We start from the raw sequence: 14,827 nt of genomic DNA on the forward strand, positions 1-14,827 counted from the left end.
CCTGACCCTGGACAAGACCGAAATGCCGCACGGCCCCTTCCCGCTCAGAGATGGAGGCGGGAGGGTAGTGCAGGCGGTTCGGAGTTACTCCATCTCCCAGCAACAGGTTTCTAGCCCCATCCTTGATGAGCACCCAGCTACCTTGACAAACAGGCAGCCACCAGGACATCCTGCTGCAAGTCAGGAGTGGCTACAGTGGCATCTCCTGGGCTTCACATGTCGGTGGTTGGATTACTGTAACACTGGGCAGCAGCCTTGGGGTCTGCAGTGCTCCACAGTTAGAAGCTGTAAAGCTTCCTTGAGCAGCTCGAGCTGTGTCCTCACCTAAGTTGGACCTGGTGGTGCTACGTCAGATTTGTCAGCCCCATCCTTATCAGCATCCAGCCTTGCACAGCGCTGCTTGACAAGCTCTTCAGTGACTTAGACTTACAGTCTCAGGAGTGGTGTCTTCTTCAAAGTGCTGCAATAAAAAAGTTAGATGGAAAGTTCTCACTGCTGCTAGGAATGACCTCTGTGCTCCTGAGAGCCTGCAGCGAAAGCTTATGGATTTGGTGAGCAGATTGGATGCCCAGTTTATCTGGAATGGGGCTCATCTAAACTGACCAATTGTTTGCTAAAAAGTGAAGACGACTGGAGCTTGTATTTTTTATTGCTATCTCATCTAACGTTAGCATTGTATTTGGTCTTTGAGAAACACTTCAGTGGCTGCATCATTTTCATTAGTGTCAGTTCTGTGGGGAAAAAAAAGACTTTGAACAGGGAAGTTTGGCCATCTCCAGAGTCTTTGCTAAACAGCTAATTAAATTAGAGAGGTTTTGGTTTGCTGAGAATGCAGTAATTCTGACGTTTGTTTTGAGCAGGCTTTCAGGCTTTGATGTAGCAAAAGAGTCAAATGTTTGCGATCGAGTCAGCAACCTGTTCCCCGAGGCCTGCCTTGCTTCTGACGCTCTTTTAATATCGGGAAGAGTCTAGGAAAGTGCTTTACCCCCAGTGCCCCAGCGCTTTCGTCTCCCCGGCACGGCGCTGCTCTGATCGTACATCACAGCGTGACCCGCAGGTGTCTGCACGCTGTGTGATCAGACTGGCAAGGCTGGTGTCACTTACACGCACTGTCTGTTCCGAATGGAGCCACAGTAAGCGGCTGTTGGCATTTGGCATTGCAGCCTGTCACCGGATCAAACCCTCTGGAACGCAGGGATGTGTTGCCGGAGCTGGCAGGGGCAGGGAGCCGGGATGCATGTGTGTCCTGCGGGAAGCTGTCTGGGCTGCCCCACAAAACCTGACGTGCTTTCGCAGCGGCTGCATGTGGTTTGGATCTTCTTGTGCTTTTGCTCCGAGGCAGGAATGGAGTGTATTTCTAGTGACGTTGGTGCAAAGTGAAATAGGGTGGTTTAAATTGCCTCTCAGTGCCGTGCTTTGCTGAAATGCCCTGGAGATGTTTGTGGTCAGTTTCTTTTGGTGGCTTAGTTGGGGGAACAAATACTTGGACCTGATGGGTGCTGATTTCTGAACCTGCCGTTATACAGTTGTAACAACAGGGTCTCTCGCTAAGCCCTGAGTAAAGCTGAGCTGCTCTCCTGGTGGGTCAGCTCTGAGGTCTAGGGATGAGAAGTAATGGGCAGAACTGGGTTGAAGTTTTACCAAGACATCTCCCTATACTTCATGCTGTGGAAGAGTTGCTAGAATGAACAATTGCGTGACTGAAAATGCAGAAAGGTTAGAAAAAATAGTAAATTACTAAAGCAAAACAAAATCTGCTTTGCATTTTAAGAGATCTACATTTTAAAAAAAATGCAGGCTTAGTCTGAAGCCTTAGAAATTTCCATCACTGCTTCATGCCTCTTAGTAGCGGGATTCTGGCATTTGTGTGATAAGATGAAGGCTGTAGCACAGAAAATGTAATTTTAATTCATGAGGAGCCAGCGTCTCATTATTTCAGATTATTTCTGCTTTGAAACCTAGGGTGAATGGGCATGTATTATAGCTCTGCATTTTAGCGCAACTACAGTTACACCAATTCAGCAAGGTGGAAAGAAAGGATGGAACATGGAATTAGCACAAGAAAATTATGCAGATGTGCAAATGACAGCTCCTGGATGTTCGGTGTGAAATTTCTCTGTAAGGTTCGTACAGATCCTCCAGGGATGGAGCGTTTTGAAATGATTAGCTCTTCCCATAGTAAAGCTCTTCCTGCAGTCATGGCAACGAGGCCCAAGCTCCGCTCCGCTCCCATCGGCTGCACCTTGGCAACAAGGGGCCGCAGGGCCCTCCTGCGCCCGGGCTGGCTCTGCAGCTCTCCAGTAAATGTGCTGCTTTGAACTAACTTTTACAATTGTAACAACCCGGTTTTGCTGATGAGGAAGGACATCTATGGAGTGAGAAATCACATGGCTTGCTTGGTCTTTATCCTCTGCCCTAGAATGCAGTAGGATGCAGAGATGAGTTTTGCCATGTTCGAGGTCGCACCTTTCGGGAAGAAGGGAAACAAAATCAGCCCAGTTGATACCGAGAAGTGAAACAAGATAAAAACTGCATATTTTCCAAAACAGTAGTGTCTTTTTTTTTGCTGATATCCATGGCTTTACAATCAGCCCCTTGTCCCTGTTGTATTTGCAAATTAATTCTTAGGATCAGTCTTTTTTAAGTTCTGTAATTTTATACATGCTAGTAGCTATTAGAGTTCCGGTGTTTGTGTCATGTTCCCTACTAAATATACTAGCTAAATGGAAGCTTAAATGTAATTAGAAAGCCATTGGGCTATTTCCCCATTATATTTATGTGCCTATGAGACAGGCAAAGTGTTTGGGTCTTCCTCTGAGATAAGTATTCTTCTGGTTTTCTGTCTCAAAGGGTTTAATAAAATTTCATCACTTGTTTTGCATGTGAATTTTCAACAGTGGAAAGACAGTTCACAGTCATACTGCAAAATGCATCTGCATCTGCAAAATAAATGGGGAGCAAAGCGGTGGCAGGAGACTTGTTTCAGTGTAACTGAGGGATATCTGTCTGATCGTTTGTCACCTGAGGAGAGCAGGAATGTCTATAAGGTGAAGGATGTTGTACAGAGGCACTGAGTTCATTTGTACGTAAAGGAGGATCCCTCAAGACCATCCTTAAAAACCACTCTCCTTGGAGAGGAAAGCTTTCCATAATTTATACATTTGTCTTCTTGGAAGTATCACTGCATCCTTGTGAGAAACTGTTGCAGAAGATTTTAAAAAATAACCTTTCTGTTGCTGGCTTTCAAATGCAGGATCACAAAATGAGGTGGCATTTTCACCTTGACTTTCTTGACTGTATGTCAAAGTCACTGTGGGCAGATGAAAATAATTTAATGCATTTCCTAGTTAATGCAAAGAATGAAGAGAGAGAAGTGAACTGCTGTTGCTGCTGTCAATTCGAAATGAGAGCAGCCAGAGGAGAGAGACCCCGGAGTCAGTGGTGGATAAGTAGCTTTATTGCTGCGCTCACGGCCTCTCCATGTCCTTGGGATCTCCCAAGGATCTCCTTGGGGACTGGTGTGATGCCAAGGTGGGGAGGAGGTTGCTGAAGGAGCAGAATGATTTGTGTCCCAAGGCGACTTGTCCAGCCTCTTCCACCAACTCTTGCTCAAATAACAAAGGCATTTTTGTTCATATGTGTTTGTCATCAGTCTTTGTAGTTGGTACAAAGACTTCAAAGACCGTCTGTGTTTATACCATCAACACAGAAGTAACTTCGTTCTGAGGAGCTGCACCTTCCCCTCCAACCTCCAGCCTTTCTCTCTTGCTTCGGACAGGATGCTGCCGAAAAATAAGTCCTTGAAATGTGCTTAGTGGTGTGAGATTTGAAAAGAACGTTAACTGCTCTGATTTAAATCAGATCATTTGAGCCAGATAGCCCAGATGAACTACATGATTGAAACTGGAATTTATTCTGATTTAAAGCAAACTTTTTTTACTTGTGTCTCTATTAAAAGGCACCATAAAAGGTAATGCTTACGATGCGAAGGAACTGTTTACCTGCCAAATGTAGCTATATGATGCATGAAGTGACCATGGGAACCAATTTGGTGGTAATTATTTAAAGAACACCTTGCAATAGCATGGTAATTACACTTATACTACATATATTTCAGCAGTTGCATATGAAAAGCTTGTGTCTAGGAGATCCATTTTGAGAGAAGGGTTCAGATAGGTCCTACATAAAAAAAAAAATACTAAAGGCTTTTTTTTTTCTTGATGTATATTTTACAAATCATGTTTTTAAAAGCAATAAGAAATCTGTATACGGTTATCAACATTGTGCAAGTTTTAAACAGTTTGGTAGGCATTGCTGAGGGACTCTTTTATTTGCCTATTTCACTTTTTTTCTTAAAAAATTAATTACAGGTTGCTATATTCCCCCCAGAGAACTTATTAACTGTGTGTGTCTCCAAAGAGTGTTTGGTTCTCATGAGATAAAAAGCCTCAGGCAAAAAGCTGCTGATTCCATTTCTGATTCATAAAGAAATTTTTTAAACACTAATTCTATCCTTGCTGGCATTTTTCATGAGTGATAATTAATAGCACTACATTAGGATCAAAACTTCTGATGTCATTTTTATAAGGGAAACATACTCTCCACAAATGATTTTTCAGAGCTTCAATTTTACTTGAAATGTTATATACAAAGAAAAATTTCAAGTATTTTTGTATATATATATACACATATATGTACACACAGTTCAAATAAAATTTTAAATTTTCACATCTTCTGTAAACATTAAAACCATTGCAAAAAACAAAAAACAAAAAACTGTGAAAACACTAGTCCTTGAAGCAATTTTCATTAAATTGTTTACTTAAAAGTTGCTGCAGGGATGTTGCAAAAATACATTCCTAAGTGTCACTGAACCAAATACCATTACCATTTTTAACCAGTAATAAATCTTATAGGAAGTCTGAGATTAGAGTTAGTGTAAGAATTCTTCAGAACTACTTTTTTTTCTATTTCTGTTTATAATAGCTGATAACTTTGTTCTGTATCTGTGTGAAATTATTAAGAGGGAATCATTATAAGGAATTATTTCCCATTTTGCAATGATACGTAGCATTTGGATAATTATGGGACTTTTCAGTGTAACTAATGTCCCCCCTCTGATGGGGACATACTGGAGAAATTTTAAGTTTTGGATTGTTGAAGGTGAGTACTTGAATGGATGTGTTTTTAAAAGGATATAGCTTCTTTCACCCTTGAGTGGTTGTAATTGGACTTACCTTGTTTTTGAAATAGATCCAGGGGCTTCATTTTTGTGTTTCCGAGCCACTTCAAGCTGAATGGCTCAGGCACTCTGTGTCTTTCTGCAGTTTTCAGGTTAGTGGTACAGACCGAGCATGAAGTCCTGTCAGTGCAAAATGAATCAGGAACTTTGAGAAGGAGGCTCCACATCTTGTGTGTGTTGATTCAGACCCTGTGACTCGTGCTGGCGCTTTCCTTGCAGTCACATACCACAATAAGGACATTGTTAAGGCCTGCAACAACTCAGATTAGTTAGCTGAATTTATTTACAAGATTGGATCATATTTATGCACATGATCATGCATATGATTGGATCATATTTATGCATATGATCCAAGTGGGGCTAGGAGATATGCCCAAATGTAGAAACCATGTTGTTTCTCTACATGTGTTTTGTACTTGCATTTGTACATGTAAAGATATTTTAGTGTTGCCGAGAGAAGAATCTGTACAGGATAGTTAGGATAGACAGCAAAGCTTTTGAGAGCTCTTGTTTGAATGCTATGGCTAATTTCGAATGAGCAGCTTTAATTTACACTGTAAAAGCAAGTGAGAAATGGGCAGTATATTGAGTCTCTGATCTTTTTAGATTTTTGAAAACAAATTATCTTGCTCCACCTCTGCCACTGTCCCCTCTTGCCCCATTCACTCCCCCAAATGAACCAACTTTCAAAACAGGGACTTGTGGGACCAGTCCTGTTTCTAGTTCCACATGCTGAACAGGGCCCCATGCATCTCTCCCACTTGCCTTCAGCGTCTTCACTTTGGAATAGCGGAGCACAGAAGTCAGGTTCTTTCTTACTCTGGGAAGTAACTTTTCGGGTGGTTTAAGTCTTCTTTTGGAAAAGGGTTAAGATGCACTTCTGGCTCTGTTACTTGGATGTCTCTGAGCTTTCCAGCTTTCGCCATCGTTGTATCTACTGGGAGTTCTTGTGAAAATGACATTACTGGAAAAAGTTCAGCACTGCTGCCTTGGCTGGGAGGTCTATGTTTGGTTTATTCAGCAGAGTGAGCGTCTCTCCATTATACTTTATTACATTTTTTCTGTAGAGGAAGACCTGCTCCTCTTCAGAGGTCATATGTGATTCTGTGTAAGGTACACACATGAAAAGTGATTCTTGTAAAAGATTTAATGACCAATTTGGTTGTCTAAACATACTGCCTAAGTAAAACTTCTGTTTTTCTTTCAGACTCCTCGAACATGTGAAAACTTTATCAAACTATGCAAGAAAAATTATTACGATGGAACAATTTTTCACAGATCAATTCGTAATTTTGTGGTAAGTACTGCACAACCCCTGTATAATACACAATAAGTGATGTCCTCAAAATATTTATTTAGTTTAATTGTTAGTCCCTTCCATGCATGAAAATTTCAGTAGATGTATATTAAAAATATACCTACAGAAAGATTGTCCTTACTTATTAACTTTGTATTTATTACTCTTACTAACAACTGTCTCTGCTTACTGTTAGCACTTGGAGCATCCCTGTGCTTAGCAGTGCTTTCACTGGCATTCCAGACTAAGTTTTCTGAGAGTCGTTGCCTTGGCAAGACCCATGTTATCCTCCCCAAACTGTGGGTAGGTGCCTAGCTGAACAGAAGGGGAGAGAGGGAGCAAGAAGGAGAAATGCTCATTTGGATAAATAATATTTGGCCTATTAAAATTCCATTCAGATGAAATCTGGCTTTAGAAAACAGCTGAATTTCTGTTCAGGTTGTAGTAGTTGGGTATTATCAGATCATCCTTTCCTGAAAGTGATCTGGGACTAAGTGCCTAGGCTTTGTTTGTAGGGGATTAAAGAGCACATAGTGAACCAGAAAGCTGGCTTTGGTAGTCAAAGACTTAAGCTTTCAATATGTAACTGTAAACCTTACACAGTTTAACCTACTGGTTTATGTACAGTATCAAGCACAGCTGATGGAAAAGATGTCCTCATATGAGCAAATCCCATCTTGCAGGGGTGAAGAGTTTAGATTCTGACTTCCTTTTCATTTTAAGCATCTGTTCAGCTTTGGGTGTGAGAGCAGTTCTACCACAAGTACCATGCACAAGAGGCTGAATTTGGAACGGATTGCACATAGCATTGGGATGGATGCTGTATAAATTTAAATCACTGGACTTTATTTAATCAGCTATTATGAGCACACATCAGCTTTTATAAACATATCTGTTTAGAAGATACCAGGCTTTAATCCTTCAGCAACAGTTTAGGGGAGCTGCATTTACTAATTCATTTTGGTAGTCTGAAGAAACAAGCTTTGTACCAGGAGAGTTAATTCTTGGAACTGAAATTTAGATTTGGTGACTCAGCATACCAAGTAAATGGCCTTTCTAGTACATTTTTAGCTTTGTATAAACAATTGTCAGATCTTATTAGGAGATGACTTCTTGATGCATCTTACTGCTATTGCAGCCTTTCAGAAGTCCTGGAAAGACAACCTTTATTTACATAGGTACTGTTCTGGCAGCTTGGGATATTGTAGCTGTTCTGTAACTTCTTTTCAAAGGAATTAACAACTTGATCCTGGAGGCAGTGCATGTCTTTCAGGGGACGTCATTGAATGTTACATTCCATCCTGTCATCCTAAAAAAAGCTTTCTTCTTTTGACAGCACTGTGTATCTCAGTTCATAGTTAAACTCACAATTAAAATTGTGCTTGTGTGCTACCACTGTGAAGCTTCTCATGTCATGCTCCTAATAGCATTAGAATATAGAATAATGTTTCTGTACATCCTGCATATATATGTGTGTGTGTATATACATATATATGTACAGTGCTAAGTTTTGTTGCAGAAAGAACGATTTCACGTGGGAATTTTTCCCACTACAGATAATGAGGAAGATACTGAGAAATATAGATACAAATATAGCAAATATCTCATATCCCATTTCCTGCCTTTCCATCATCTGGAGGATTGGTAACAAATTGTAAACCCTTATCAGGCTTCAAAGCCAATGTATCACCAAGCAAGCTAGGACCCAGCATCTGATAGAAAGGATGATCTGGTTAACCCATTTGAGATTGTTTTTATTCCCTGTTTACCCACAAGAGACCTATTATTTTCATGAAATTGTCATTCTACTCTTAGATGAGTCATGTAGGAGATGACAGCCAATTGATAAAAGAAGGACCAAATGAGTAGTAATGGTTTCCTTGTTGCTGACTTGTCAATGTGACAAAATACAGAAGGAAGAAATTGAGCAGAGTTGGTTTTTATGGCTTGTATTTAATACTTTTCACACATATATGTACCACAATTATTTTTATTTTAATTCTGCAGATCCAAGGAGGTGATCCAACTGGAACAGGAACAGGTAAGATTGTGTTTAAATTAAACAAACTGTTTTTGCTTTATGCACAGTTTTGGTACTGTTTTTTCTTTTCCAAGCCACTTTGTAGAATAAAATTCTCTGATGACCTGTAGTACTTACTGAACATTTCTTCTCCAAAGCAGAGGTTCAGTTTTATAGTTACACTTTTGTGGCACTTTGAACTATGCTTAAAATTCCATCCCATACATTCTCAGTCTAAACCTTAGGCAGTCTTCCATGTACAATTCTTTTTGGAGCTTTGCTTTCTTTTTCTTCCAGAAAATAAATAAATAAAAACTATAATGTTTTAGAGCCAGCCTTTTCTAGGGTGAAGAGCAAAGTAAGGAACAGTCATGCAAAGCTGATTTTGAGCGTTGAATTTGAAAGTTAGAGACCTGCCTCTGAGTTAGCGAATGTCCAGATACCATCTCTTCTCCCAACTAGTTGCTTTGTAATACCTAAGCTTCTCTTTTTCTGATTTTTAGAGATCACCATTCCCTATTTCTGTTTGTTCTGTCTTAGTGTTCTTCCTTAGAGCTATATTAGAAAAGGCTGAGAGACATAACAGCTGCTTCTTAGTGTGCGTTGAAGGATGCTCGGGGCATTACCCATTCCCATGGCCACCATCCTGTGATGGTCCATGCATTTTTATTCTATTTCATCATGTGCAACTTACATGGAAAAGCACTGTATTCTTGTGTGTGTGCTTGCAGGTCATCCAAAACAGATTCCTTTGTTAAATACCTAAACATTTGTCACTTTATAAATAATATTAGTATGCGACTGCTGGCTGAGAAGGTTAATGTATCCGAGTTTTGATGGCAAAAGCCCATTGACAAGCAATGTTACTGTGTCTGCTTGGATTGTCAAAAGAATTCTTTTTTTTTTTTTAAGAAGGAAAGTACTGATTGAAATCCCAAAAGACATAATTAGGAACATCTTTTAAAATGAGAAATTAAAGAGGTGTCGGGAGACTAGAGACACTTAATGAGTTGATTCAGAAACCTTTCACCCTCATAGGTTGAAGTGCAGAACTTGCTAGGGAAATGGAAGTGAACTGGCTGCTGTTCTTCTTGTCTCTGTTTGTGCAAATGGTAAAACTATTTAAGACAGTACAATTAACAGTTGGCAGAGGAGAGACCTATCACTGACTGGCAGTGCAACTGCATTGGAGGTCAAGACCCACTTCTACTCCAAAAGCAAGTTGGAAGTAAAATGCGGATGAGTTCATGCACATTCTGTTTTTTTTTTTAATAAAAAGGAGTCTAATGATGTCTGATGTCTAGTTTTTTTCCATCTCATCTCCCTCTTTGTCATCTTAGTTGAATATGTGTATCCTGCAGAGCAAGTGTCTTGTAGGCATCTGTAAAGACTGTTAAGTTCTGAGGAAGTGGTCAGTTCAGACCCAAGTAAGTATGACAGTGTTGCAGAATTCTAGAGACTGTTTGTGGTAATGGCAGAGTTCAGGGGATACAGTGCTCATTTTTGGATCTGAATGAGTTTCGTTTTTGGAACAGCACTGAATTTTAAATATCCTTCCTCAATCCTTACAATAGTAAGTACCTGATTATTGGATAGGTAGATCTTGCACATCTGAATCAACATTAACTTCACAAAGTAACGTGTTTGTCAGCCTGATTTGGTCAGTATTTTGTGCTCTTACCCAATTGTGTTGTCTTCACATGTGTGATACTGGTTTTACAAAGCATTTCTGATCAACAGTTGGTGAGCAAATAACAACACCTCTTTAAATGCTTTCCAGGCAGTGATGTGCAAATACAGCCTTTCAAAATACAGTTTTGAAACCTTCTGATCAACTTTGCTGAATGTTTTATCTTGGTGCTGGAAAGGAGCATTGGGATAGAAACTTGGAAACCCTCCCATCTCCCCTTTCACAGGAGATGGGAAAAATAACAGGTGGAATCTGGATCTAGGATTCATACGGTGACAGTGTTGTCGAGGAAATTTAGAAGATAAATGCAGATTTTAATATTAGAGGAATATGCTGGAGGGAGGGATTGACTGAAAATGAATAGGGTCATGGATAGAAAAAAATGGAAGTGCTTTGGAAGTCATTTTTCAACATTCCAGAGGAAGTTTATCCCCTATTATAGAGAGAAACTGTGTCATTTCTGTAATTGCTTTGTCCTGGATACGTAGGAGGGAAAGCAGACTTAGATTTTAGCAGGAGACAGTAAGTGACAGGCTGTCGTCTGATAATTCTAGGAACCCTGGAAGATTGTAAATGCAGAAAAGAATGCTTGAATTTTAGCCATGAAGACAACTAAATGTTTCCTCTCTCCTTTAATTTGAGATTAGTATTAGTATAGTAGAATAGTACTAGTATATAGTAGAACTTGAGATTAGTCAGACAAATAGTAGCTTTAGATCATTAAGACAAGTTTGCTACTAAATGGGATACTTATTTTTAACTATAGAATTGACAGAAGGAAGGGGAGTGTGAATGCTGTTCCCTTACAAAATCTCTGTTTTGCTTCTACAAATTAACGAGTTGGTGAGGATTGGGTGACTTAAATACTGTGAATATTTAAGTCCATTTGTATTCAAGCCTGCCTACAGCACAAGGAAGAACTTGTTCATTATGGATTTAGCAGGGGGAACATTAGTTGTAAGGTATTCAAGAGTATTGTGGGATTATTCTGCCAATTCTGAATAAACAAACTGAAATATTTCCAGTATTTCTAGCCTACGTATGTCCAGCTCCCTGCTCTCTCTGCAGCGGTGTGGCCAGAGAGAAGTTCCACCAGGCACCAGGAGAAGGGATGTGCCCCTGGCCTCCAGAGATGTGAAACTGTGGGCCCATTTGCAGGGAATGGCTGCAAGTAGTTTGCAAATTATTGGCGTGGTCACCAGAATTAGCATGAGTTTTGGAGTAATGCGCGGGATTTCAGTACTTCATACCTCTTTCATGCAGGTCTTGCAGTATAAATTCCCTTTTGGATTTCTTCTGGTAGCTGGAAGGAGTTTAATGTATCTTTGACTCACTATTAAAAAAAAAAAAAAAACAGATGCATCTTGTAAAGTGAAAAAGACCATAGAGGTTTAATGGTCTTTAGAGGCTTGTGGGAGTCAATAATTTGACTTCTGTAATACCTGAGAAAAACTCTTTTTTTCCCCTGCTCTCCAGATATTTCAGTTGGTAATGGGAAAAACTAGCTGGAGGTTATCCTTTAAATCTGTATATTTAAAACTGTAAGAATTGTTTCTTTTAGAGCCTTTTATAGGAAAACTTCAGACAGAATGAACCTCTTGTTTCCTTTTCCACAAAGGACCTTTTCCATAGCTGAAGTTCCCTGGCTTAGGGATTTGGAGGGGCTTTCAACACCTACAAGTGATATGTGGACAGCGCATTAAGCCTGTATATATTTTTATTTTGTTATATCTATTTACTTATCCCTAATCTTCAATGCAGGAGCCAGAATAGACTTGTTCAGAAATCTGCCCACCATTTGGCCTGTGTCATCTGACATTCGTCCCCTGTTCAGCAGCAGGTGTCAGGTTTATGGTTGCACCACCCAGATGCTTCCGTGATCACCCACTCCATTGCTAGCTAAGCCCCGGGGTGGCTTTGGGCACGCTCGGTGCTACATGACTGAAGGTTACATATCATGCATATATAGATTGCAACTATGCGCTCAGCTTACAGGGATAAATGTGCTTTTGTTCTGGACTCATTTCACGAATGTAAAATGCCAAGCTGGTTATGCAGTTGTGTCCCCGTTGAGTCGCTGTCTGTCATTAGTGGAGCTGTGGCTAGTGATGCATGGGCAGGCCAGTAATTTCTGGTACTCAAGAGCTGACCTTGGGATGGGAGGAGGGTAGGAATTAGTGTGTGGCATCTGCAATTGAGATACCATACTAGGAAAAAAGTGAGGAGCAGAGTTTCCAGTAGCTTGGCAGAGCTGGCAGAGCTGTGTTGCCAGAGCACTTAGGTATACAGTCCCAGGCTGATACTTCTTTGGAGGGCCAAACTAATTTGCTGTAGCCTTGAACTTAATATTTTCAGAAGAACATTGCGGGGAGAGATGTTATTGTGCTGCAGCAGTTTATTTCTTTTCTTTAACAAAATAACCACCCAGAGAGGCAGTATTGGGAGCAATCAGCTGAGTCATGGTCATTCTTTGTAATGATTAATTATTTGAAAATGAATTTTACATTTATGATGTATTTCTTTTCCTGCTGTTCATAACAACTAAGTGGTTGAACATTGTGAGTAATTCTGTCTAGCTCATGCTAGTGCAAGGGGAACAGCTGCTCTGTATTTTCAGTGTTCCAAACAATAGAAGAAAATTTGCATGAAGGAAAAATAGGTTTAATATCATAAACCCTCTGTACAAAAAAAAAGGAGAACTATTCATAGGGCCATGACATTTTTAAAGAGGTGCAGGAATATTTCAGGTGCTCTCACTTGAACCTGTTGGTGGATTTTTTGTGCTGGCCTGGGTGTGTCTTACGCCTTTGTGAACCCTGCAGGGCATGGAGGACGGGTTGTAATAGCTGTGGCAGTCCAGGGCAGATACCACCAGTAGATGGGAATTGCGTTTGGGTTGGAGCTAGCGAAGTACTTCCTCCCCTCCTCTGAACCCTTCATAGCAAAGGGGCTGTGGACAGACTTGGTAACGTGTTTTCTTAGCCAGAAAGGTTCCTGAAATGCACCCAGTTTCAGGAAGCCTGTTGTGGTGTTGATTTTTGCTTAGCAGAGTGGGCAGGGTGAGACCTTTCCACGTAGCAGTGTGCTCCTTTTAAACTGCAGCCCCTCTGAAAACCCACTGGGCAGGGTGAGATGAACAAAATGAATGTTCTTTAACCACCGGGTTAAAAGCAGTCTGTCCTCTTATCTGAGAGAAGTGCTTACCTCTCTTCACCGGCTGAGCTAAGCCTTTCATATTTGCAAAATGATTCAAGAATCTCACTTGGAAAGCTCTGTAGAAGTGTCAGATGTTATTATGTTCTTCGTTGTTCCAAGTGACAAGAAGAAAATTGCAGAAAGTAAGCCGTCATTTTTATGAATCAGAGTCCTCCCACTTCCTTTCCACCGCTTAGCAATTTTTATGCCAAAAAAAGGAAGGATTTTTTTAAATTCACAACTGTCATGAGTGATGATTCCCAGCCCACACCTGGCTTTTACATGCAATATTACATTTCTGAGGCCTGAGATACATCTCCCAGCTCCTGGCAAAAAAAAAAAAAAAAAAAAATCAAGAAATGTAAAGTTGTCTGGGATTTAAACAAACAAAAACTTTCTGAAAACAAAAATGGTTTTAGAAAAAATGAAGACTACCAAAGAGTAAGGTGTTGCAATTTGCAAGCCGGTCTGAATATGTCACTTTTTTTCTTTGTAGTTTCTAGTGTGTGATTGCTCCAGATGTCAATTTAGATCAATCCACCTTTTTGCTATCAGCACAAGCTGTGGATATGAGAGCGAGTAACTAACTGTGCTTCACCTGCGGTATTGCCGCTCTGGTAGCCATTAAAATGGTAAATCATCTTAGCTCTGTAAATAGGGAGTGAATGGTGGCGTGTGCTCTCCCAGAGGAAAATATGGGAAATATATAAGCAGCTTCCTCTCCTTGTGGAATATACAGGGAGTGTAAAATTAGAGAGCTGAAGTAGACAGGAGGGCTATTCCTCCTCCTCCTCCTCTTCATCCCGTGCCCGGTAGTCTCCATCCTGCACACAGTGAACAAGGAGGATGGCACATGCCCGCCGCCCAGCAGGTTTGAGCACAAATGCAGGAAAATCTGCTCAATCCTCCAGAGCCCCTCCGAATTATAAGCATTTTTTCAGAGGTTTTGAGTTGATTTTCCAAGTTTACGCCAAACTCTACTAGAGAGAGCAAAATGCAGAAATGGGAAAAGCCAGTGCTGGGCCCCGCTACGCTGCCACGCCAGTGACTACCAGGTGTCTGGGCTTCATCTTCAGAGCAAAAGAGATTCTGGTTTTCAGTAATTAAAAAAATACATACATTTAACTCACCATCTTCTAGTTTGCTGTGTCTGGTCCTGCTTCAGGCAGAAGCTTGAAGCTTGGCACAATCCCAGGGGTTAGCAGGAGTTTGTCAAACAGTCCATTCCTGCTATTTTTAATGTAGAGAGAATTTATTTTTTCCTTTTTTTTCTTCTTTAGAACGACAGAACTAGCAGCCCCCGTTGGTTCCCGGGCCGTGCTCTCCCCGCGCTACCAGGCCTTGCCGGGCCCCATGGCTCCCGCTGCCGCCCTCGGGGAGGCC

At 40.7% G+C, this 14,827-nt stretch overlaps 1 protein-coding gene across 1 annotated transcript in view; it reads left to right on the plus strand.

Annotated features, from left to right (window-relative positions):
- Nucleotides 1–14,827, plus strand: part of PPIL2 (peptidylprolyl isomerase like 2) — a 71,091-nt gene that overhangs the window by 39,137 nt on the left and 17,127 nt on the right. Inside the window, exons 13-14 of the mRNA XM_088532327.1 lie at nt 6,450–6,539; nt 8,547–8,580. Of these exons, the coding sequence (XP_088388453.1) occupies nt 6,450–6,539; nt 8,547–8,580 (124 nt within the window). The remainder of the gene's footprint in view (nt 1–6,449; nt 6,540–8,546; nt 8,581–14,827) is intronic.

Source organism: Tinamus guttatus, unplaced genomic scaffold (assembly GCF_059628265.1).
Source record: "Tinamus guttatus ecotype Peru unplaced genomic scaffold, ASM5962826v1 Tinamus_guttatus_pri_ptg000459l, whole genome shotgun sequence".
Taxonomy (NCBI): Eukaryota; Metazoa; Chordata; class Aves; order Tinamiformes; family Tinamidae; genus Tinamus; species Tinamus guttatus.